The sequence below is a fragment of the Cervus elaphus genome, chromosome 18, assembly GCF_910594005.1.
Source record: "Cervus elaphus chromosome 18, mCerEla1.1, whole genome shotgun sequence".
In the NCBI taxonomy this organism is placed as follows: domain Eukaryota; kingdom Metazoa; phylum Chordata; class Mammalia; order Artiodactyla; family Cervidae; genus Cervus; species Cervus elaphus.
Window position 1 is genome coordinate 52,019,859 of NC_057832.1, and position 26,106 is coordinate 52,045,964.

At 38.5% G+C, this 26,106-nt stretch overlaps 3 protein-coding genes and 2 non-coding genes across 8 annotated transcripts in view; 3 read left to right on the plus strand and 2 right to left on the minus strand.

Moving 5' to 3' along the window:
- PHTF2 (putative homeodomain transcription factor 2) overlaps nucleotides 1-11,813 on the minus strand; it is a 125,172-nt gene extending 113,359 nt beyond the window's left edge. For 2 of the 4 annotated variants that reach the window (XM_043871637.1, XM_043871636.1), the window contains exon 1: nucleotides 11,614-11,813. The gene's annotated coding sequence lies outside the window, so the exon portion shown is untranslated. The remainder of the gene's footprint in view (nucleotides 1-11,613) is intronic. The other 2 variants (XM_043871635.1, XM_043871633.1) reach the window with 1 other exon arrangement.
- On the plus strand, nucleotides 3,239-3,311 carry TRNAR-UCU. The gene has a single exon. It is a non-coding gene; the product is annotated as a tRNA-Arg (tRNA).
- Nucleotides 4,981-5,087, plus strand: LOC122674928. Its single transcript, XR_006335092.1, has one exon. It is a non-coding gene; the product is annotated as a U6 spliceosomal RNA (small nuclear RNA).
- A 314-nt stretch (nucleotides 11,814-12,127) lies between the features above and the next one.
- Nucleotides 12,128-16,071, plus strand: TMEM60 (transmembrane protein 60). The gene is made up of 2 exons (XM_043873279.1): nucleotides 12,128-12,339; nucleotides 15,385-16,071. The coding sequence occupies exon 2, from the start codon at nucleotides 15,435-15,437 to the stop codon at nucleotides 15,834-15,836; it is 402 nt and encodes a 133-aa protein (XP_043729214.1). The 5' UTR covers nucleotides 12,128-12,339; nucleotides 15,385-15,434; the 3' UTR covers nucleotides 15,837-16,071.
- A 6,129-nt stretch (nucleotides 16,072-22,200) lies between these two features.
- The window catches only part of RSBN1L (round spermatid basic protein 1 like), a 79,741-nt gene continuing 75,835 nt past the window's right edge, over nucleotides 22,201-26,106 (minus strand). The window contains exon 8 of the mRNA XM_043871958.1: nucleotides 22,201-26,060. Within this exon, the coding sequence (XP_043727893.1) occupies nucleotides 25,419-26,060 (642 nt within the window). The 3' untranslated portion in view covers nucleotides 22,201-25,418. The remainder of the gene's footprint in view (nucleotides 26,061-26,106) is intronic.

Genomic DNA, 26,106 nt, shown 5'->3' on the forward strand with positions numbered 1-26,106 from the left:
TGTTGTTTGAGTCAAATCAAACTTCTAGAAACGAAAATGTCTATTAAGAAAAATACCATGGGGCTTCGGTGGTGCTTCAGTGGTAAAGAATCCACTGGCCGACACAGAAGACTCAGGTTCAATCCCTGATCCAGGGAGATCCCAAATGCTGTGAAGCAAGTAAGTCTGTGCTCCACAATATTCAGCCTGTGCTCTAGAGCCTGGGAGCTGCAACTACTGAGGCCCCCAAGGCCTAGAAACCATGCTGCACAAGTGACCCCACCACAGTGAGAAGCCCACAAACTCCAAATAAAGAGCAGCCGCTGCTTGCTGCAACTAGAGAAAAGCCCAACATGGCAGCAAAGACCCAGTGTGGCCAAAAATAAAAAAAAATTAAAAAGAAAAATACACTGAATGAGATAATAGTAAATCAGAAAGTGAAAAGATTAGTAATCTTGAGGACATAGCAAGAGATATTGTCCAAGTTGAAATAAGGAGAGAAAAAAAAAAAAAGGAAGAGAGCATCAGTTGGCTGTGGGATATTATCAAGAAGCATAATATATGAATAACTAGAGTACCAGAATGAGAAGAATAAAGAAACAAAGAAAAAATATCTGAAGAAATAATGGACAAATTTCTTCTACATTTGATAAAAATGGTAAAGCTTCAAACCAAGAAGTTCAACAAACCCCAAGCCTAAGAAACATAAAACACCTAGACACATCTTACTACAAGTGCATAAAACAAATGATAAAAGAGATCTTGAAAGCAGCCAGAGGAAAAAAAACATTTTCAGTGTAGTGAAGTAAGGATAACAGTAGATTTCACACTGGAAAAATGCAATGAGATGACAGGGGTGCAGTATCGTTATACTCCTGGGAAAAAAAGAAAAAAAAAAAAAAAGGTGTTGATCTAAATTTCTATACTTGGCAAATATATATTTCAAAAAAGTATTTTTTCAGACATAAAAAGCTGAAAAAAATTTCATCAGTAATACAGCATTACAACCATTACAATAAATACTAAAGTAAGTACTTCAGGAAAAAGGAAAATACCAGATGGAAAAAGAATTCCAAAGGAAAGAAGGGCCCTGAAAATGGTAAATATGTGGGTAAATGTAAGAGATTTTAAAAAAAAAAGTTCACTGTACTTAATTGGTCAGTCATGTCCAACTCTTTGTGACCCCATGGGCTGCAGTCCACCAGGATCCTCTGTCCATAGGGATTCTCCAGGCAAGAATACTCAAGTGGGTTGCCACGCCCTCCTCCAGGGAATCTTCCCAACCCAGGGATCAAGCCCAGGTCTCCAGCATTGCAGGTGGATTCTTTACCATCTGAGCCACCAATCCCCCTAAAAGACAGCTGACTATGTAAAGGTGAAAACAGAAATACATTGTGGAATTTTTAACAAATGTAAAACCAGAATGTATGACAATAGCACACAAGCTGAAAAGAGAAAATGGAAGCATGCTGTTACAAGGCACTTATATGAAATGAAAAGTGGTGTTTTACTCAAAGTAGATGTGATAAGCTAAAGATGTATATAGCCACTACAAACAAGCAGTAAAATTAAAAAAAAAAAAAGCTAGAGAATTAATTCCCCAATAAAATATTTGTTGAGTATCATAAAAATACTCAAATACAAAAGAAGGCAAAGAAAAAAAGGAACAAAGAACAGATGTAACAAATAAGAAACACATACCAAGAAGGAAGATTTAAACCCAACAAAACAATCACATTAAATGTAAATGGTCTAAATCAAGAGCAGAGATTAGAAAGCTGGATTAGAAAGACAGAAAAGAAAAGGCAAGGTCCAACTATATGCCATGTACCAGAAATCCAGCTTAAATACAAATAGGTAAAAAGTTTTCAAATAGAAAAAGAGAAATAACACTAACACTACTCAAAACAAAGCTAGAGTGGCAATACAAACAAAGTAGACTTCAGAGAAAAGCATATTACCAAAGGTCCATTTCACAATGACAAAACGATCCAGTTCACCAAAAGATAACGACCCTAAATATGCATGTATCGAGTAACAGAACTTCAAACTACCAATATATGAAGCCAAACTGATCAAACTACAAGGAGAAATTGGCAAGGCCACAATTACAGTCAGAGATTTCAACACCCTTCTCTCAAAAATGGAGAGAACAAGGAGACAAAATATATGTAAAGATACAAAAGGCTTGAAAATTTTGTCAGTCAACTTCATCTGACTAGTATTTATAGAACACTCCACCCAACATTCTTTTCAAGCACACATGAATCATTTACCAAGAGAGATGATACTCTGTGCTATAAAACAAGTCTCAATAAATTTTAAATGACTCAAATCATGCCATGTATGTTCTCTGACCACAGTGAAATTAAATCAGAAGTCAACATCTGAAAAATACCTCAATATTGGGAAACTTGTGTACGTACCTTTAAATAACCAACAGGTTCAATGAAGAAATCACAAACAAAATCAACATGGATTTTTGAATTGAACAAAAATAAAAACATGAATATCAACATTTGTGAGATGCAGTCCAATTACTATTTAGAGGGGAATTTTCTAGCATTAAACATTTATATTAGAAGACAACAACAGAATAAGTTTACATTTTAAGATTCTAACAAATCAAAAGCTAATAAAATACAAAGCAAACAACAAAATGGAAATAACAGAAATCACTGAAACTGAAAACAAAATCAATTTTAAAAACAACAAAAACCTGGCTCTTTGAGAATATCAACAAAACAGACAAATCTGTAGCCAGACTGAACAGGAAAAAAAGTGAGAAAATACACAAATTAACAGTCAGGAATGAGAAAGAAGACATTACTACAGACCTTAGAGATATTAAAAAGATAATAAAGGAATGTTATAAAAAAAAAAAAGGAATGTTATGAACATGTATGCCCCTGAATTTAACAATTGAGATTAAATAAACAAATTCCTTTAAAGATACAAATGACTGATGCTTACTCAAAAAGAAATAAAAAGAAATAATAAATTAAATAAATAGAATTTGAAGCTAAAATCTTTCCCATAAAGAAAACTCCAGATATGAGTATGCCAGCCATTTAAATTCATCTTAAGTTTAAGATATCAATACATGGAGAGATCAGGTATTTATTAACTATCGTGTATAAGCATTACAGATAGAATTTTGATATGGTTATGTTAGTAGTTAGTAAAATCATTCTGGAAGGAAACTGTGTAGAGAATTGGTTAATATGAGGCTAAATTAAAATCAAACAGACCTGGGACTTCCTTGATGGTTCAGTGGCTAAGACTCTGCACTTCTACTGCAGGGGGCCCAGGTTTGATCCCTGGTCAGAGAACTAAGATCCTGAATGCCTCAAGGTCACAAAAAAAAAAAAAAGGTAAAGAGATTAGAGACAATAATGAAACGATGAGGACATGAAGTAAGTCAGTGGCAACAAGCACTTTTATTAACTCAGAGTAGGTGTTGAAACAGGGCATTAATAAAATAGATAACTAGTAGAGAGAATAACCAGATGCAGTGACTGATTGGACATGAAACGTATGGGGAATAAAAGAGTAAGGGTATTCCATGATTCCCGGCTTGAACATTAGAAGAACCATTCACTAGAATAGGCAATACAAGAGGAGAAAAGATGATACGTTTATTCAACAGATGGCACATTTACGACAGCGAGATCACTAACATACAGCCAGGCATCTTGGGATTGCTAAGTCAAGTTGGCCTTAGGAAGCATCACTACGAACAAAGCTAGTGGAGGTGATGGGATTCCAGCTAAACTATTTCAAATTCTACAAGATGATGCTGTGAAAGTGCTGCACTCAATATGCCAGCAAATTTGGAAAACTCAGCAGTGGCCACAGGACTGGAAAAGGTCAGTTTTCATTCCAAGCACAAAGAAAGGCAATGCCAGAGAATGTACAAACTACCACACAATTGCATTCATTTCACATGCTAGCAAAGTAACGCACAAAACTCTCCAAGCTAGGCTTCAACAATACATGAACCAAAAACTTCCAGATGTTCAAGTTGATTTAGAAAAGGCAGAGGAACCAGAGATTAAATTGCCAACATCCACTGGATCATAGAAAAAGCAAGAGAATTCCACAAGAATATCTACTTCTGCTTCACTGACTATGCTAAAGCCTTTGACTGTGTGGATGACAACAAATTGGAAAATTCTTAAAGAGATGGGAATACCAGACCACCTTACCTGTCTCCTGAGAAACCTGTATGCAAGTCAAGAAGCAACAGAAATGGACATGGGACAACAGATTGGTTCCAAATCGGGAAAGGAGTATGACAAGACTGTATACTGCCACCCTGCTTATTTAACTTATACGCAGAGTGTATCATGTGAAATGCCAGGCTGGATGAAGCACAAGCTGGAATCAAGATTGCTGAGAGAAATATCAATAACCTCAGATATGCAGATGACACCACACTTACGGCAGAAAGTGAAGAGAAACTAAAGATCCTCTTGATGAAGGTGAAAGAGGAGAATGAAAAAGCTGGCTTAAAGCTCAACATTCAAAAAACAAAGATCATGGTATCCAGTCCCATCACAAACAGGCAAGCACACAATGGAAAGAGTGACAGACTTAATTTTCTTGGGCTCCAAAATCACTGCAGATGGTGACTACAGCCATGAAATTTAAAAGATGCTTACTCCTTGGAAGAAAAGCTATGACCAACCTGAATAGCATATGAAAAAGCAGAGACATAAAGCAGAGACATTATTTTGCTGACAAAGGTCCATCTAGTCAAAGCTATGGTTTTTCCGGTAATCACGTATGGATGTGAGAGTTGAACTATAAAGAAGGCTGAGCACCACAGAATTGATGCTCTTGAACTGTGGTGTGGAGAAGACTCTTGAGGGTCCCCCGTACTGCAAGAAAATCAAACCAGTCAATGCTCAAGGAAATCAGTCCTAAATATTCACTAGAAGGACTGATGCTGAAGCTCCAATACTTGGGCCACCTGATGCAAAGAAGTGACTCATTTGAGTGCTCGTTTCGGCAGCACATATACTAAAATTGGAACAATACAGAGAAGATTAGCATGGCCCCTGTGCAAGGATGACATGCAAATTCGTGAAGCGTTCCATATTTTTAGAATGGGAGAAAATAACAGCAAATGAAGAAACAGACAAAGGATTAATCTCAAAAATATACAAGCAACTCCTGCAGCTCAATTCCAGAAAAATAAATGACCCAATCAAAAAATGGGCCAAAGATCTAAACAGACATTTCTCCAAAGAAGACATACAGATGGCTAACAAACACATGAAAAGATGCTCAACATCACTCATTAACAGAGAAATGCAAATCAAAATCTCAATGAGGTACCATTACACGCCAGTCAGAATGGCTGCTATCCAAAAGTCTACAAGCAATAAATGCTGGAGAGGGTGTGGAGAAAAGGGAACCCTCTTACACTGTTGGTGGGAATGCAAACTAGTACAGCCACTATGGAGAACAGTGTGGAGATTCCTTAAAAAACTGGAAATAGAACTGCCATATGACCCAGCAATACCACTCCTGGGCATACACACTGAGGAAACCAGATCTGAAAGAGACACGTGCACCCCAATGTTCATCGCAGCACTGTTTATAATAGCCAGGACATGGAAGCAACCTAGATGCCCATCAGCAGACGAATGGATAAGGAAGCTGTGGTACATATACACCGTGGAATATTACTCAGCCGTTAAAAAGAATACATTTGAATCAGTTCTAATGAGGTGGATGAAACTGGAGCCCATTATACAGAGTGAAGTAAGCCAGAAAGATGAAGACCAATACAGTATACTAACACATATATATGGAATTTACAAAGATAGTAACGATAACCCTATATGCAAAACAGAAAAAGAGACACAGATGTACAGAACAGACTTTGGGACTCTGTGGGAGAAGGCGAGGGTGGGATGTTCTGAGAGAACAGCATTGAAACATCTATATTATCTAGGGTGAAACAGATCACCAGCCCAGGTTGGATGCATGAGACAAGTGCTTAGGGCTGGTGCACTGGGGAGAGCCAGAGGGATGGGATGGGGAGGGAGGTGGGAGGGGGGATCAGGATGGGGAACACGTGTAAATCCATGGCTGATTCATGTCAATGTATGGCAAAAACCACTACAATATTGTAAAGTAATTAGCCTCCAACTAATAAAAATAAATGGAAAAAAAATTAAGAGGGAAAATTAAAAAAAAAAAAAACTGACTCATTTGAAAAGACCCTGATGTGGGAAAGACTGAAAGCAGGAGGAGAAGGGGACGACAGAGGACGAGATGGTTGGATGGCATCATTGACTCAATGGACAAGAGCTTGAGCAAGCTCTGGGATATGGTGAAGGACAGGGAAGCCTGGTGTGCAGTTCAGTGGCTCGCAAAGAGTCGGACATGACTGAACAACTGAGCAACAACAATGGTACACTTACACACTCAGAGGCCAAAAGGCAGACTCTGTGTGTGTACTCAACTGCTCAGTCTTGTCCAATTCCTTGTGGTCCCATGGACTGTAGGCCTCCAGGCTCCTCTGTCCCTGGGATTCTCTAGGTAAGAACACTGAAGTGGGTTGGCATTTTCTCCTCCAGGGGATCTTCCCAACTCAGGGATCAAACCCACATGTCCTGCAGTTTCTGCATTAGCAGGTGGGTTCTTACTGAGATACCTGGGAAGCCCACCCTATTTATTTGCTCTATCTGGTTTAACGAGTCTCTCCTACTTCCTTCAGGAAAAAATTAGGGAATGTGAAGCTCTCTCCCTACCTTTTCCCTTTTTTGTTGTATGTGGCTGTAATCATTCAATTCTTTACTGAATTCTGCTTATTACCTATGTAACATCATTTGCTCCTTTTAAAGTTTTCACTGTTTGCCATTTTCTGGCTTTCCTGACTCTACTTGAGAACTGTATTTTTTTGTACATTTTTAATATTTATTTTTATTATTTTATTTGGCTGTGCTAACTCTTCGTTGCAGTACGCAGGATCTACTTGGGCATGTGGGATCTACTTCCCTGACCAGAGATTGAACTTGAGACCCTTACTTTGGGACTTCAGAGTCCTAGCCATTGGACCACCAGGGAAATCCCAAGAATCGTATTTTTTTCTTTTAAAGTACACCTTTTCAACTTGGTTGAATTGCAGCAACTTTTTTTTTGGCAAGTCTTATAAGCCAGGCCATGTATCAAGTGCTTCACATATATTCGTTCACCTAATTTTCAAAATTTTGCAAAGTATCTCCATTTTATGATTAAATAAAGCTAAACCTGAAAAAGATTGCATAATCAGCCAAAAATTAAGACAACTGGTGGACTGCAGACCTGAAACTTGAACCTAGATCTGTAGTGCACTAAAACTTGTGACACATAACTTTCATAATATTTTTGCTGCCTTTTGCTGAATGCCTAACCAAGGTGATTTCATCCATGCAACAAGTGTGCCTACTACATGTCTCCACAACTTCTGTAGATCACTTTTAAAGCCCCTTTCCCTACTGTTTCTAAAACTGGAAAGCTGCATACAGTGCACCTTTTCTCCTTTACTTCCTCTCATTAAATGTCAAATTTAATCATGTTATGATTATTATCAGGTAGTGGTTCAGCCACAGCCATTTCCTGCCCCGGTTTCTGTTCAAAATGAAGTCCAACATATTTTCTTTCCTAGTCTTCTAAAATTACCTGTTTTAGGAAGCAATTTTTTTCATCCAAAAGCTCACCTCTATTATTTTGTGTCATTTACGCATCTACATGACACTTAACAAGTTGGACTAAAAAGGGAGCTTTCCTAAATGTCATTTGGTATTTTCAACTTAGTCATGTGATTTTGGTTATCAAGTGATCCACATTTATAAATCCAATGTGAGTATTTATGGTTCTGTGCTCTCCTGAGGGGAAGACATAAGCATGGGACTTTTTCTCAGGTTTTCAAGGACAGTCTCAATTTAAAACATTCTGTCTGTCAATTTAAACATCTCAATTTTTGGGTCAGAAAAGATGGTAACATATATGCCAAGGGTAATGTGCAATATGGACTCTACATGGCAACGGGGTAGGTCAGGTTAAGGAAAGGCAATCACTTAATTAAGACTATTTTACTTTAATTTGTTTGGTGGCACCCCACATCCTACAGAATCTTAGTTTCCAACTAGGGATCCAACACGCACCTCCTGCAGTGGAAATATACCACTGGACATCCACGGAATTCTCAAGATTATTTTTCTTTTTAAAATAATCCCAAAAGACTTCCCTTGAATAGGCACAGCTGCCTTAGTCTTCTTTTACTGGTTAGGATGAAATATCGTAATGAAATAATGAAATAGTTGCTTGTCTCAACACATTTGGAAATCAGTTTTAGTAAGTATTAAAAAGCAAATATTAAATAAAAATGTAACAATTCACACTCTTGAGATATTCTTATAAAGTATATAATTTCTAACTACTAAATTTGCCCAGCAACATTTCTACACAATTACCATTTAAATTTAGCCTTCGCAAATACTTTGCATACAGAGCCACAATTACTTGCCATTCTCTCAACAATCCATATTCCTCCTCTGAGACCCTGCCTCCTGCTCTGTGAGTTCTGTCTGTGATGACGCCCCCCCTCCCCACTAATAAAAGTCATCAGTCACCTTTTAAGGCTCCAGAGATAGCGCCCTGGTAAACCTCCAGCCCATCTCAACTCTGTTCAATTTATTTGTTTCTTATTCTTCATTCAGGACTTTATTCATCCACATACCAATAAACCAGTACTTTACATATTTTGCTTAATATTAATACTCCCCTTTGAAGTATTAGTCTTTCCACTTAACAGATAAGGAAACTAAAGATGAACGAAATTTGAGATCATGTTCCAGGTCACAAAGCAAAACAGGAATTCAAATGCTGGTCGGAACTTTGACTCAATTCTCTTTCCATGAAACCACAGACTCTATGGCACTCTCTTATAGTACAATATACACTGTATTGTATTACCATTATTTGTTCTAATCTCTCTCTCTCACTAAAGGGATGTTCCTCAAAGACAGGGAAGGACTCCATCCTTACATTCCAGCAATAGTCAACAGTGCTTACTACACAGTGATCTCAAAGTGTTACCGAATATTAAGTTTATGGTTCTGCAGCATTATTTTCCACTGATTAGTTGCCTTCAACCAAATCTGTATGAAGCCATTTTTACTGTGATGGTAAAACACAAGTCTGGAATACAGGCTTTGTAATTAGATCGCTTAGATGTGAATTCCACCTCTAAACTTATTATCTGAGAAATCTTGAACACATGTGTTAACTACATTAACTCATAGGAGGACAGTAATCACTGTAGCTACCTCTTAGGATTATAATGATTAAATGAGGTAAAACAGAGGCAACTGAACTATTTTTTTTGATCTTCATTTTTTTCTACACGCTACCCTAAATTTTCTTCAGCTCAGTCTAGGACATCCTTTTTCATTATAAATTCTTGAAATGTTGGTATTACTCAAGTCATAAAAAAAGAAATAAATAATTCCATTTGCAGCAACATGGATGGACCTACAGAGCGTCATACTGAGTGAAGTCAGAGAAAAACAAATACCACATAATATCACTTTTTGTGGAATATTTAAAAACGGTACAGATGAACTTAAATACAGAACAGAAATAGTTACAGATGTAGAAAACAAACTTATGGTTATTGGGTGTAAAGGGGAGGGATAAATTGGAAAATTGGGACTGACATAGAGACACTACTACATATAAAATAGATAATAAGGATTTACAGTATAGCACGGGAAACTCTACTCAATACTTATAATAGCCTATGTGGGAAAAGCGTCTAAAAAAGAGTGGATATATGTATAACTGATTCACTTTGCTGCACACCTGAAACTAACAACATTGCAAATCAACTATATCCAATAAAAACTTAAAAAAAAAAAAATTCCTTGAAATTTTGAATGAAATGGACTAGCCAAAAAGGTTCATGGCTTAAAAATTGGTCAGGTCACTTACTTGACTTTTACAGCCAACTGGCCAGTGCCAGTTTGGACTAAAAAAAAAGTTTATTCTTGGAAGCCTGACCATGCAAGAGTGTCCCCATTGTACATTTTATTTGCTCACCTCATTTTCAAGCCCTACCAGAAAGTTTGAAAATTAGAACACGGGCACTTTATTACCACCTAACTTAATACTACCTAGGATGCACACAGACAACTCAATTGTGAGGGAGGCATGCTGCTATTTTCCCAACAAGAAAACGCTCCTCGAACCACCTGTGTTCTGGTCTCAGGCAAAACTCATTCTCCCCACACCTCCAAGATTTCTCGAATCTAGAGGATAAGTCACTGCAACGGCCAGGGACTATCCACTGCCATCTCTTAAACTGAGCAGTGGTTACTCCAAAAAGTTAGGATTTTATATTGTTATGCTATTTTTATGGATCTTTAGGCTAAAGTGTGTAATTTCCAAATTTTTAGAATTCCCCCTTGAAACTTTAAAAAGCTATGAAAAAGCCCAGTTTGGGGGGAAAAAGGTTTTTAAAAATACATAACCCCTTGAAACAAGAGCAAATACGAAGGCTACAGCCACAATCTGAAACGGGGCGGGGGGGGTCAGATCTTCAAGTCTATTTGGCTAAAGCTAACCAAAAACTATAAAATCAAAGTACCACAAATAACAGACTAACCTCAAAGTAAGCAGGATATACCATTAACAAAGTAAGCAAGTGTAAATGACAAAACACTTAATACATTCACACGAATTTTAAAATTACTTGGTACATGTCAACAGATACTGAGATTAAGAAATTGTCCCAGATTCTGTAATTCCCTACTCAGTACATGTTGTTATAAAGCAGGTCCTTTCTTGAGGGGGAGGGGGACCACGCTAAAAATTAAAAGGGTATCAGATTACCGACAGAATACTCTGCAAAGTTCTACTACAAGGCGCTCCATTAGAAAGCCATGACCTGAAGGAACAATACCAAAACACTGGCTGTCAACATGAGACAGATAAAAATAAGAAAATGTGAAGCACTTCGATGGACCGCGGCATTGTTTCCAGACAAGAAATACCCCTTTAAGGCCCACGCCAAGGATTTCAGCACCCGCTCCGAGGTCAGTCCTGCAATCGGAAAACTGCTGCCCTCAGTGAGGGCAGGGCAGAGACCCCCGCCAGCCGGCTCTCAGCGTGCGGAGTCGCCCCCTCCTTCCGAGCTCGCTCCTCCGGCCGCTAGCTGGCCGTTCCCCTCCGGCCGGGACTCGGCCACCCGCTGGCCGCACACGCCCTCGGACCCGACGCGCCCCCAACAGAACGCCACGGGAAGGAAGCGAAGGAGCGGGGCCTTGAGGAGGGGCGGGAGGGGCGAGAGGCGGCGCTGGGACTCGGGCCGGCACCATCCACGCTCGAGAACTGCCCGGGTTCGGGAGGAGGGAAACTGAGCCTCCGCCGCCGGCCAAGTGATAGGATCCCGGAGCGCAGGTGCCGGCGGCCGCCCGACGAAGTCACGGGCCGGGAGGACGCCGCGTTGACCCCAGAGCCCCCACCTCCATCCCACTCGCCGCTCTCCTCCCTCATCCACCTTCATCTTCGGCTTATGTCAGAACCCAACGACCTCCACACGGCCCTCCCGAGCGTGGAGGTGATGCCGGCTCTTACCTTAGGAAAGGGCGCCGCGCCGCTAGAGGCGGCTAGGGTGCGCGCGGGAGACACCGAGGCGAGCGCCGCCGCTGCCGCGGGAGCCTGAGGAGTCACAACGAAGCCGCCCGCGGGCGCGCCGCCTCCAGATCCACCGCCCCACCCCCTCTCCCGCAGGATTTTGCGCTGGAGCCTGCAGTCTCCGCGCTCTGACTGGTAGAGCCAGAGGAGGGGCGGGGCGCCCCGCGGGGGCGGGGCCGAGCGCTACAAAGTCTAATTGGCATCTGTAGGCCCAATGGGACCACGGATGCTCCCGGCTTTGCTTAGACTGACTTTCCTGCTAGCCCGTAGCAGTCAAGAGGCGGGCCCAGTGCCTTCTTTGATAGCCATCTTTTTGACAAACCGGATTGTACGAAAAAGTCGGTTGGTTTGCACTGGCGGCTGAATAGTCCAATTAATTCAGGGGAGGGAGCTTCTGCGCTCTCTGATTGGCGTTCTCTCTACCTATAGGAGAGGCCCAGGGCGGTTAGACCCTGCCCCGGATGTGGGCGCGGCTCTGAGGTAGACCTGAGAGAGCCTGCACTGTGGTCGTTTGAAGCGGCGAAATTGAGGTCTCTTTTTCTTGACTATCATGTGATGGCTTCTGGATTTAATGGGGGAAGAAGTGTGGAAAAGGCCAAGGATCCAAACTGGCGAATTTCCTGATCTTCGAGCCCCTGTCCGCTCTCCAGACAGCGGAACTGCCGGGTGAGTCCAGGGCTCCGACGAGCCGGCATCCCCCGAAGTGCACTCTGCCCCCGCCACCTACCCTGTGTCTGCCTCCCTAGTCGCCGCCCCCATCCCCTCACCCTCCAGCCCCAAATACACCGGATTGGCACCAGGCTTCTGTTTGCATTGTGGATCATATCGTACAAGAAATGCGTTCAACTCTAAAATGTACTGGGCCCACAGTGCAGAATGGGGGGAGTTCGGACAGGGCGCGGCTGTCACACCGTCGGCGTTTGAAGTTGAAGGGTATGGATAGTTTAGAAACGCCCTTAGGAACGCCCTGGAGTTCTATAGACAAGTAGGCCCGAAAACCAGGTAAATGTAAGCAGAACGCTGTTCCTTTGAAGGATGGTCAGTTTGGCCAAGGCTGTTGAAGTAGGTACCTTTTGAAAGTGACTCGTTATCTGGAGGAATTCTTTGTTGTGGGCTCATTAAGCAAAACTGTCTTTGGGATAGGACGAGTTCATATGGAAGTGTACTGCCAGTCGCGAGAGAAGGGAAATGGAGATGGTGTGGCAAGCACCACGGACAAGTTATCGGGTCCACACACACCTGATACCGAGATGTGGTACCTGTGTGGGGGCAGGGCCTGATACCTGTGTGGGGGCAGGGCCCTTTAGATTTCCATTTAGGAGCAGCGCAGGTGCTAGGCGGATAGGCGGTATATACTTAACTGTCTTCAGGTGCAAACATAATCACCTCAAATGAAAAATACTTCAAAATTTTTTGGAGTATGCAGCTCCCCAGCCCTCCTTAAAAGAGAAAGAAGAGAAGTAGTAGGAAACAAATATAATAAATTAATGGGGATTTATGAATAAATTGGAGTTGTATGTCATCATTGTACCCCAGCACCCATGATCCCTCAAGCATCATTTAAATATCAATAGCGTGCTTTTAGTGAAAGTGCACACAAAACTTTGTTGCATCCCACATAAAAAAACTTGCAGCCACAAGGTTGTGTTTTTTTTTTTTTTGCAGTCTTTTGACCTCCAGCCTTAAAGCACCTGTTTCGAATGCAGTCACCCTTCTTATTGAGTTACTACTCAGACCTATGTGGGGGAAACAAACAAAAAGCTTGACTCATTTAATGGCTGGCTGATAGAAGTGATGTTTAAGCAAATGTATTATCATAAACTTCTTTTTAAAGTTAACAAAAACAGCCAGAGGGATTGGAAACTGGAATTGAGCAAATTCAATTTACAGTATGAAACCCATCTGTAGTTACTAATAAGTACACACCTCTCAATCTCTTCTTCCAAATTTGGTTCCACATCCCATTATGGCAGCCCCTGACCAGGAAAGGAGACTAGAAAATGCCTTCCTGAGAGCAAAAGCATCTTGTTTTTCATACTGCAGTATGAAGTATCTTCAAGCTAAGTAAACAAATTGAGTGCAAGCAGATGGGTAGTGTAAGGGAAAGAAGGGAGCTCGGAGACTCAGATCATTACTGAAATGAAACACATACATACTCTTGCACCATGATAGCTACCCACTGTTTAAAGTAGTAAAGATGTAACAATCAAAGTTAGTCTTAAAATATAATTATTTAAAGATGATAGTCTAGGACATTTATCTAGCCAGTTTCCTCCCCTTTTCCTTATTTTTTTATCTTCCTGCATTTTTACTCCTGTCACCCATACTTTTGTTACCTTCCCCATTACCTGCCTATCTTTTCCTCTTGCCATCTAGTATCCTCTCTCATCCTCAGTCTGTCATTCCCCAGTGGCTTATTTCCTTTTGTTTATAATTTCTCTCCTTTACTGAAAATTTCTTTTTGATCCTTCATCATCCTCATTTTAAGTCTTATCTTTCATTTTCTCTTCTCCCACTGTTTCAAAGGAATAAAATGTTGTCACCTGTTTGCATTTCATTATCTTCTGTTAGCTCCTCGCCCAACTTCATGCAACCTGGCTTCTGACTTGCCATTCTGTTTACCCTTTTTCCAGATGGTCACAAGGCTGATATAAAAACTTGAATAAATATGGAACATACTGTAAACCTGTATGTGAAGATTAAATGTGTTTATACTTAAGTATTACAGATTGATGGATTCCTATCAAAATTCCAAGTTTTTTAAATTTCGTGATTTTGAAAAACTGGAAGGGCCAAATAACAAAATATTTTGGAGAAGAAAATAGTAAATAGATACGAGGCCTCCCAGATACTAAAACCTATCTAGTAACAGTGATACAGTACTAGTGCAAAACAGACATCGATCAGTAAGACAGGATAGGACTGTAAGAAATAGCCCCAATTATTAGACAATTTAGCACCTAATAATCCCAAAACAAGTTTTTTAAGTGGTTTTGATTATTGGGTAGCAAGTAGTAAAAAAGCTATATACCACAAACCAAAAAAATGGGTATTACTAAAAATAGTTTTAGACTAAGAAAATAGGTATTTATAAGAACTTTGAGAAAATTTGATTTAAAAAATGTTAGACCCATAGATTTAGCTATGTGAAAATCCAGTGTTACCAATGTGTTCTATGTTACTTAGCCCAGTGACCTCTGTACAATCATAGTTCTACTTAATGTTGTAATTTTTTTTAACTGTTCCCTCCTTATTAAAACTCCTCTCCTGGCTTTATACCACCCTTTCTTTGATTTTGAATGCTTTTTCTTAGTATTCCTTGATACTGAATGAAAATTAATAGGTGTGCAAATGTACAAAGAAAGGTTAATTAAGAACATCCCTGAGGTACAGGAAAAAGATCCTGAGTGCCTGGATTTGTGTGACAACAATGAAGAGAAACAGGCTGTTTTTAAAACATCTTGAATAGAACTTATACCCAGTGGATATACTAAAAATTGTATTTTGTCACAGCTGTATGGAATGATGGATGTGATGTTGTCAAAGATGGCTACAAATTTGATGGATTATGAAAGGGAGATGGTAAAATGTTTTCAAAATTAGGAAATCTGAGAGAGAAAGAGCCAGCTTTGTAAACCAGGAATAGAAATAATTTTTTTTTCTGGTACCAAAATTTACGATCTTGACTTTTTTTTTTTTTTCTTCTCTTAGGGTATATTTTCCTTTTTTCGACCCTGCAACAGCTTCTTTAAACTGTTTAAATGAGAATGTCCTTGGCTCAGAGAGTACTACTCACCTGGCTTTTCACATTACTCTTCTTGATCATGTTGGTGTTGAAGCTGGATGAGAAGGCACCTTGGAACTGGTTCCTCATATTTATTCCAGTCTGGATATTTGATACTATCCTTCTTGTCATGCTGATTGTGAAAATGGCTGGGCGATGTAAGTCTGGCTTTGACCCTCGACATGGATCACACAATATTAAAAAAAAAGCCTGGTACCTCATTGCAATGTTACTTAAATTAGCCTTCTGTCTTGCACTCTGTGCTAAACTGGAACAGTTTACTACCATGAATCTGTCCTATGTCTTCATTCCTTTATGGGCCTTGCTGGCTGGGGCTTTGATAGAGCTTGGATATAATGTCTTTTTTGTGAGAGACTGACTTCTAAGGACATCAGATCATTTTATTGCTGATCAGCAAGCTATTATTAAAGTGTACTGAATCTTTGCAAGCTTGAAGAATGCCAGAGAACTGAGAAAAATACCAAATGTAATTTTATACTGCTTCCATTAAAATAATCTTGGTGACTTCTAGTTGACCCAAAACCTGATTATTCCGTATTTGAGTTATTAATACCCTTATTGTCCTATATGAATAAAGTTTGTTTTGGATCTTATGTTTCTACTTGACTCTTGAATAATCTGTTTTAAGTATGTGGTCAATATTAAAAGTAAGTAAACATAAACTAAAGTAAGTAAAAGCCTTTAGTAAGTAAAAGTAAAGTAGGTAAAGTAAACGTAAAAAAGTAAAAGTAAGTAAAAGCCTTTAAGTAAAGTCTTTAGTCTACATATTTGAATAGACATTTAGTATATCATGGCCCCATTATGATGAACGTAAATAGTCATTTGTGCTTCTCAATTATGAAGGATAAAACCTAGTTACTGAAATAATTAGGGGTGCCACTTAAGGTTTATATTCAAAAAGAATCTAAGAGTTTTGAGTTTTTTTCATTTGTTTTTATCTAGGCTACCTTCATTGTTATCTTCGCTTTCCATTTGGAACAAATAAATTAGAGTAGCATATTAAAAACTGAGCAGAAGGTTGCCTCTTCCTAATGTTAGGGGAACCATCCATCCCATTTATGTCAGGACAGTCCAGGTTATGCCTGTAGGTCTGGGGTCTCAGGGAGGTAGTTCCCCTTTCTTACAGGTGTCTTGGTTCGGAAATTCCAGATGCCCCTACCAATCCCAGTGAAACAGGTGGCAGTAGGGCTTCCCCAGCGGCTCAGCCATGAAGAATCTGCCTGCAGGGTAAGAGCTGCAAGAGACGCAGGGTTGGATCCCTGGGTCAGGGAATATCCCCTGGAGAAGGAAATGGCAGTTCACTCCAGTATTCTTGCCTGGAGAATCCCATGGAAGCGACTTAACAGGCACATAGGTGGCAGTACTTAAAAGAATTCCAGAGTCTTAAGTGTCTTACAACCCTAAAGCAGGGTCAGGGTGATTGTTTTTGCCCCATACAGCCCTCTCAGCTTTGGGAGTCTCTAAAGTAGTATTGTGTTCATTTTAAAAATATTTAACAAGAAAATGATTTTTGGCTGCTAGTACTTGAGTGTGTTACCAGCTCAGTCATACCCGACTCTTTGTGACCCCGTGGATGGTAGCCTGCCAGGCTCCTCTGTCCATGGAATTGTCCAGGCAAGAATACTGGATTGGGCTGCCATTCCCTTCTCCGGGGGATCTTCCTGACCCATGGATCAATCCTGTGTTGCAGGCAGATTGTTTACCATCTGAGCCACCAAGGAAGCTTGAGAAGATTGCTTAAATAGAGCATTGTGATCTAGTTCTCCTGGGTGGCTTAGAGGGTTAAGTGTGTGTCTGCGTGCAATGCAGAAGACCCGGGTTCGATCCCTAAGTCAGGAAGATCCCCTGGAGAAGGAAATAGCTAACCCACTCCAGTACTCTTGCCTGGAAAATGCCATGGACCGAAAAGCCTGGGAGGCTGCAGTCCATAGGGGTCGCCAAGAATCAGACATGACTGAGCGACTTCACTTTCCTCTCTTTTCTTCTTTGTAGACAGATAACATGACAAAGTTTCAGACACAACACTACAAATTAATACTGCTTAACTCTTCATTTGAAACTACAGAGCTAGGTTAAATGAAAAAAAAAACTGATTACAAATGTTTTTCTATCTTGTAATTGGTATATATTAGTATTTTGGATATGTAAAAATAGGATTAAGAAGGATAGTTAATATGGGGAACATAATGTTCCAAGACTTGACTAGCTATTCCTAATTCAGATGAGAAATCTAAACTATTTGTCCCTGGAATCTATTATTGGGTATATTCAAAGTAGAAGAAAGCTTTTGTGTCTGAGAAACCAGATAAGGTTTTGTAGTTTAGGAAAACCTGTATTTGTGAAAGTATCACTAAGTATAATCTCTCATAGAGAAAAGGAAAAGGAACAGCATTACATGCAAAGAATCAGCTAGGCCAGGAGTCAGTAAAGTTATTTTGTAAAGGGCTGTATAGTAAATACTTAAACCTTTTGTATGCCATATGGGTTTGTCACAACTATTCAGCTTAGCTCATATGATAAGAAAGCAGTCACAGACCCTAGCTATGGTCCAATAAAAGTTCATGGACAATGAAATTTAACATTGTATGACTGCCACATATCAAAATATTCTTTTGATTTTTGTTTCAACTATTTAAAACTGTTAAAACCATTCTTGCCTTACAGGCTATACAAAAAGCAGGTAGTGGTCTAGATATGGCCCATGGGCAAAGTAGTTTGCTGACCCCTGAGCTATAGGCCATAAAATAAGCAAAACTAGAAATTTTTATGACACTACTAACAGGAGAGGTGGGGCTGGTCTCCAAGAAAAGGGAAAGAGGTTTAGGTTAAGAATTGTATGTAAAACGCAGCACAATAAACAACTTGTTTACATGTAAGGATCAACCAATCTTAAGTGTCTGAAAGAGTCCCAGAAAGTAGAACTCCTCTTTCTTAATTTTGGTGTACTGCCACACTAAATAAGCAACTTTATTATTGATGTGTGCCTCCCTGATCTGGACACCAGGTATTTTTGTTTTTTCCCCACACCACCAAGAATTAACTCAGTTCCGACACTAGTGGAGGTAGAAGATAGAGTCATATCCCATAAGCAGTCTCAGAAGACTGCACCTTTTCCTTCCCCTCCCAACGTCAGATGCCAATCACAAATTCAGGTTGTCACCTTGCTTCTGACCTACCTGCTCTAGACTGCAGGTTCCCGTGCCCCTCTCGAGTTTGATTAATTTGCCAGAACAACTCACGTTAACTCAGAGAAACATTTCACTTACTAGAGCACCAGTTTACTATAGGATATTAACTCAGAAACAGCCAGGTGGAAGAGATTCACAGGGCAAGGTATGGGGAAGAGGTGCAGAGTTTCCATGCTCTCTGTGCACACCCCTCTTCCCCATCTCCTCATGTTGACCAACCTAGAAGCATTCTGAACCCTGTACTTTTGGGATGTTATGGAAGCTTGATTACATAGGTGTGATTAATTAAATCATTAGCCACTGGTGATTGAAATCATCTCCAGCCCTGGGGGAGAGAAGGGGACTGACAGTTTCAACTCTAATCACCAGGTTGGTTCCCTTGGCAACTGGCCTCAAACCTAGGACCTTTCCAAAAGTCTCCCCATTAACATAAATTCAAAAGACACCTTATTCACAGTTATCACTTGGGAAATTACAAGGGTGTCCAATTCCTGTGCAAGGAACAGGGATGAAGACTAGATATATATTTTAACTTCTTAAAAGCCAGTATCACAGTCTCAGTAATTGGGATATACTTTAAGAAATGAAATTATACTTAAAGTCAGGAAAAGCAAAACTAATGTAATAATACATAAACAGTAAGTACTGCAGAAAATTATCTTCTAGATTTTAACTACAGGATACTTCCTTAGTAGAGATGTTTACTGATGGTATTTATAAAAAGAACACTTTGCTTTTAGAAACAAACTTGAAATATTTTAGTGAAGCCATTAATTACCAGGTGGTAATGTAACAGGTTGGAATAAGGGTAGAGGCAGAGGACTGCAGGCAGCCTAGAACAGTTTATGCTATTTTAAGAATCTAGATGAGATGAAGATCTATGACTGTGAACATCTACTATAACAAGAGGAGTAGACAAATTATAGGCATTTTTGGGGTCAACACAAGAAAATATTTAACAATACATTGTAGAACTGATCCTTGAACAATGTGCGGTTTGGAGCACTGACCTCCATGCTGGCAAATCCACCTATAATTTACAGTTGGCTCTCTGGCCCTCCACATCCGAGGTTCCACATTCTTGGATTCAATCAGTAACAGGTTGTGTAGGAATATGGTACAGGTTGAAAAACGTGTTATTAGTGGACCCTTGCAATTCAAACCTGTATTGTCCAAGAGTCAACTGCACACAGAGGAAAAGATACAGAAATCAGATTACCATGAGATGACTGTGTAGAGTGATACAACAGCAAAATTAGGAGGGAATGAAACAGCTAATTCTTGGGGGCAAGGGTAAAGAGAAGAATTTAGATTTGATAGCATGGATCATTAGAGGTTAAGTAAGAAACCAAGGCTGACTGAAGTCATGGTGTCATGAAGATAGTTCAGGGACATAACCTAAAGACCTAAAGGGAAGAATCAGAGAGACTGCCTTAAATGGTGGTGGTGGTGGTTTAGTTGCTCAGTCGTGTCTGACTCTTGCAACCCCATGGACTGTAGCCCATCAGGCTCCTCTGTCCATGGGCTTCTCCATGCAAGAATACTGCAGAGGGTTGCCATTTCCTTCTCCAGGGGCCTTAAATAGTAGTGGATGGGTAAAAGACACCATCCAAAGAAACCAAAAACAATGAAAAACTCCCAACAGGTCATGTAGAGTTTTACTGAGTAAATGATCAATAACAAGAGTTACAGGGGTTAAATGGAAGTATTAAGACTTGGAGTCACTGGATTTGATAGTCAACAGTTGGGAGAATCACTTCGGTTGAACAATTAAATTTGAGAATTAAAATGAAATTTTAGTGAGATGAAGTGAAGCAGACAGATTTCCAAGAACTTTGTTAGGAAGACAGAGGGAACAAGAGCATAAAGTCAGACTCAAGGTTTTTTTGTTTTTGTTTTTTAGACAGACGAGATTTTTGACATAAAAATCAATCAATTCAGTTAAGAAACAAAATTTCGGGATTTCCCTGTTGTTCCAGTGGTTGAGAATCTGCCTTGCAATGCAGAGGACGTGGGTTCAGCCCCTGATCAGGTACCTAAGATCCCACATGCCTTGGGGCAACTAAGCCTGTGCACCACAACTACTGACCACAACTAAGACCGATGTAGTCAAATAAATAAATAAATGTTAAAAAAAATTTTTTCAGAGTGGAGTGGGGATTGAACTGTCTAAAAGTTTTAAAACACTGTTAACGTAAAATATTTGCAAGTATGTTGACCTGCCTCTCAGTCTGCAGACTTAGTAGTATTCAGCAGTACAGAAGCAATGAACTTTATAGGGAAGGGTAAAGATTTAACATTTTAGGGACTCCCATGGTGGTCCAGTGACTAAGACCCCACATTCCCAATGCAGGGGCCCCAGGTTTGATCCCTGGTCAGGGAACTAGATCCAACATGCTGCAACTAAGAGTTCACAGTCTGCAACTGAAAAAAAAAAAAACCAAAAAACAAAACAATTCGTACATGCCACAGCTAAAAGATCCTGCATGCCCTGCAATGAAGACTGATTGCAACTAAAAGCTGGGGCAGCCAAATAAACATAAAAATATTTTAAAATCAACATTTTAAAAACATAAATGCATAAAATCTAAACTTCAAAATGTGTTGAATTTCAGAGTTTCATATTTTAATAGTACAGTTCTGAGAAGGTAGAGAATAGTAACAGAGCATACAAGTAGTACAAATTCTACTTTTAATTTCTAGTTAACATAATCCAGTTTCCTACATTTTGTTCTCAGGTCATTCACATTCCCTGTTTGGGTCTGAAGTCCTGAAGGGAAGATAAATGCAAAATTTTTAGAAAGATGTATTCCCCTTCCTTTCCCTGTTCTCCCAGTAGAGAGTTTACATCTGTAAACTTAAAAAAGGAAAGACATCACTGCTTTTAGGTTCCTTGTGCTTAACATTCTAAAAAACTCACTCCCATCTGCAGTATGTAGTGGGTTACATGAAGAGTTGAACAGAAAAGCCAGAACAGAGATAGGATTTTACAGCCCTCTTGAGTTGTCCTCAGAACTTTCTTATTTGAGGTATACTGTCAGAACCCAATCTTACCAAACAAAACTCTTTCTATGCACATTCTAATATAACTTTTTCATAGCACATTCTAAAACCAGTAAAATTTTGTTTACGTATCAACAGTAGTTAAACAAGAGGAAGGAAGATTAAGAATGAGCTACATATAAAACCCATCAAGTAACATTTTACCAGGCTAAAAGTATTTTGAAAACAATGGCACTTTTGTCCTTTCCACCTCAAGATAAAAACAGTCATATCTAGAGGGAAGGGAGGCAATTTACCATTACACCCCGGCACCCATACCTTCCTAGTTTAGCAACCTTTTTTAAAGTGAGCTTTACTTTTCTTCTCTCTGTTGACAAAAGTCAACTGTTTCATAGTTTTTAAGAGAAAAAACAGTTTTCAGATTAGAATCACTTTCAAGATCTTATGGTTTCTGTTGAAGATAAACAAGAACTTCAAATATGGTAAGATGAAAATAAAATGTCAAATATAAAAAAATAATTACAAAACAAATTTAAATTATCACAATTATCAATTTTAGTATTTATTGAAAGGTGGAAGACAAGGAAAATTCCTCTCCAACTTCAAAAATAAATCCTGCACCTTTGCTAAATGCAAAATAAACTGATATTTGCTTTACATGACAATGAAATTACCCCCAAAAATAATTAATCCAAATATACCAAAAGAGTGCTAATCTATTATTTACAAAGATGATCTTACCTGCCATAAGTATTCAGGAAAAACCTGTTTTACATTCAGGAACACTAATGAAATAACCTTGAATACTTAACCCAAGAAATAAAGTATTTCCTACCTTCCATGACCACCCCGCCGCCAGTTACAGAATGGATAAAAAAATGAATACATGTGGAAACAAAACAGTATTTCCAATAACTTTATAACACATGCATGCATGCATGCATGCGCACACACACAACCACACACACACAGTGCTGCGCTAGATCAACCTAATCTTTAAGGTCAATAGCTGTAGCGACAAAGAAGATAATAAATATGGCTTTAGTAAAAGTTTTCAACCAAATATCACAAATGCTTAATTCTTTTGATAGCTAACCTGAGTATGGAATATATATTACTTACCAAAGAGGATATGACCAAAAATAATTAAGAAGGAAAAAAAAAAAAATCTCTGTAGCAGACACCACTAAGGTACCTTAGTTTCGCTTTTTTTTGTAAAGGTCTGTATAGCAATTTAATAATTTACATAATAACATTTATTCCCTATAGTATAAGTTCATATAGAAACTATCTTATGTGCTTTATTGTTCTGGTCCAAGAAATTGGCAATAATAACAGAAAAGTTTTGTTCCGATAAAGAACTGGAGTGGACTAGCTAGGAAAACTTTTTAATACAATATTGAAATAAGAATTATTTGTATGTAGCAAATGGAGCCAATAAGCTCTCAGGTTGCATCTGGAGAGAATTTTAAAATTATAATCTGTAAGACAGAAAGATAAGCGTGACTCAAGGTAAAGGCTGAATCTTGAAAATCTGGGTTCACTGGCTTGTATTTCACCTCTACGGGGATGTATGCATTTTACAACACAATTAAAATTTCAAAATATGGAGAAGTTTGACAATAGGTTAAAAAGGAAACTACACTTAAAAAGTAACCACTCTGGTTGTTTTAGGTATGTCTTTAAAAGTTTAAGGCTCATATATTTTGGAGGGATATCCTAAAGACATTTTCTTACAGTATGGTCTCATGCATCTATGTGTGTGACACTGGAAAAATGGAGCTAAAGCAAACCATGTTAAATATCCCACCCTTCACTTAAAAAAATAAAAACCTAAACATTTTAATCACATTCTCTCTCAATTTTCAATACTGGTTTATTATAAACTTCTGTCTCTCCCCAAAGTAGGTATAAATACATAAATTTAGCTTAAAATTGAAGATAAAGGTAGTGAGAAGCAAGATAAGAAAGTTATAAAACAAAAACCCTATTTACATTTTGATGATTTATACTTTCCTTACTCCATGAAAATTCATATGCTGCAAATAGATTGATTTCTTACAAACCATTGATATTTCTGTATCATATTTGCCTGCCCTTTTAAATTGGAGGTCAGAAATGACACCATTGCTACAGTTTATTATTTCTAGCGAAATGCCTTCAAGTGGCTTCTCCCTCATCAGAGAGATAAAGCAGCTTTATGGGCCAGCATAGAAGCCACTGAATGGGAACAGCTACACAAGCTCAAAAGGCAGCAGCACAGAGAACTCCAGCTGAAAGTATCAACCAAAGCATGAGCCCAGAAAAATACCAAATTCAAGTTAAAGAAAATAAATTGCAAATGTAGAGTTCTTAACATCAAAGCAAACATTAGAGACATTTGCTTGACTTTTATTACAATAATGAAAGCAATTTGAAACAGTGCTAAAGTCCATCATTGAAGAGATTTGTTTTAATCATCTTTGGCAAGGCACTGGCAATCTTGTTTCCTATGCCAGTTTTCCAGAGCTTCTTTTCAAAGAAAAAAAAATCTAAGTTGTTTACTTTAGTAAGGTAGGGAGAGGGATGCTTAGAAAGATCAAGTAACAAATTTTATTTTGTTAATTATACTTCTGTATATGGCAGTTAAGTCACTGCTCTTATTTTAATATGCTGTATTTGCCATCTTTTTCTCCTGTTACTCAAGAAATATGTAATAAAATATTTTAACTGCACGCAATTAAACTTTCTGTAACTGAGCATTTTTTTCCCAGCTACTATTAGATACAGTATAGGTGCTGATTAATAAGAAAATTTTCTCCACTTCTTATTCCACACACTACAAAGAAAATTCACGTAATAGGGCTATATAATCTGGCCACATAACTTCATTAGTTAGAAGGGTTAGATACCACTAAAATACCTTTTCTCTCCAAACTTATAACATTTTTCTATTACCTAAACTGCTTTCTTAACATTGAAATATTTTAAAATGTATTCCAGGGAGTATAGGAAGTTTCACATACTCATTCAGCGATTTATGAAGTTATGCAAAATATGGTAACATATATATATATATTCCCATACATACACACACACATAAATATGCTTTCATAACTGAATCTTGGTTTTAAAAATGCTTGCACAGTGTGGGGAACTTAAATATTAATTAGATTTGAATACATACAGTTGCACTCCATTAGCACTTGATATACCAGCAGAAACATAACAGATGAAATAAATGATTTAAATGAATGTTTTTTGTTTTTTGGCAGACCCAACAGAAAACATGTTTATTGTTATGAACCTTTATTAAGTGGCTCACATTTCAGTATAAATCACACTAAAAAGATTTTTTAAAAGCTATTTACACTACAGTGCTGACACATTTAAAATGGAAAAGAAAAAAACTGGTATAAATAAACTCTATGGAAAAGCCTTAATTGTCAAAAAAGAATTCTGGCTCATATTACAAAATATATATATATATATATATGGTAATGTCAGCTCTATTCTAAAACCTACAACTCCAACTCAAAGGATTTTTTTTAAAGACTGCTTTGTTTAAACCTGCAGTGTTGACAGTGCTTCTGGCCCTAAGTGCTTTGCTACTTCACAGTTATGGACAGGCACTGAGGAATGTTACAAAGCTACTTAAATTATATTTTGTAACAGACTTGGGAGCAAGTCCTCCGCTTGCTTTCAGAATTCATGAATCTTTATTACACTATTAAGTTTAGGGAAAAAAAATTTAAATGGTATGTACAAATTTAATACAAAACGTCATCATCTTTTCTCTCTTGATTTGAATGTGTTGAACTATGTTGCCTTGTATCAACTAGACTTATGAGACTTCCAGGACACAATTCTTCCTTTAAATCTTTGTTGCTATTTTCAAATTTAGAGTCCACTTCAATCTTAAATTCTGTAAATTGAACATGATCCAATTTTGCTTTAACATTCTTGCTATCCATATTATTCGGTCCTCCAGTCTTTTCAGGAATATAAACATTCACAGGTTCTTCCTTGATTCTTACAGATGCAACAGGTTCATGTTTAATCTGCTGTAATTCATATTTAGAATGAAGTTTGTCTGAAAAAATAGAATCCAAGGAGGTTTTGCTTACAGCACAAATCGTGCTGTCAGTGTGAGGTCCAAGAACTGATGACGTGGAATCTGGTGATGTGCCTGTTTCATGAGTAACTGTATTCTGAGCAGTGTCCTCCTGTGAATGATACAACTTGAGCCGAACATGCCATGCTAAACTGCATACCGCTGAAACTGTCTTGAACTGATGAACAACATTCCTTGGAATAAAATAAATGTCATTATCATATAGCTGAATCCTGGCATAGCGAATGCCTTCCCTCCTCAGTTGATTAAGTTTTGCATCATCAACCCACTGGACACACTAAAACAAAACAAAACACAAAATACCAGTAAGCCTTTTCCACAAT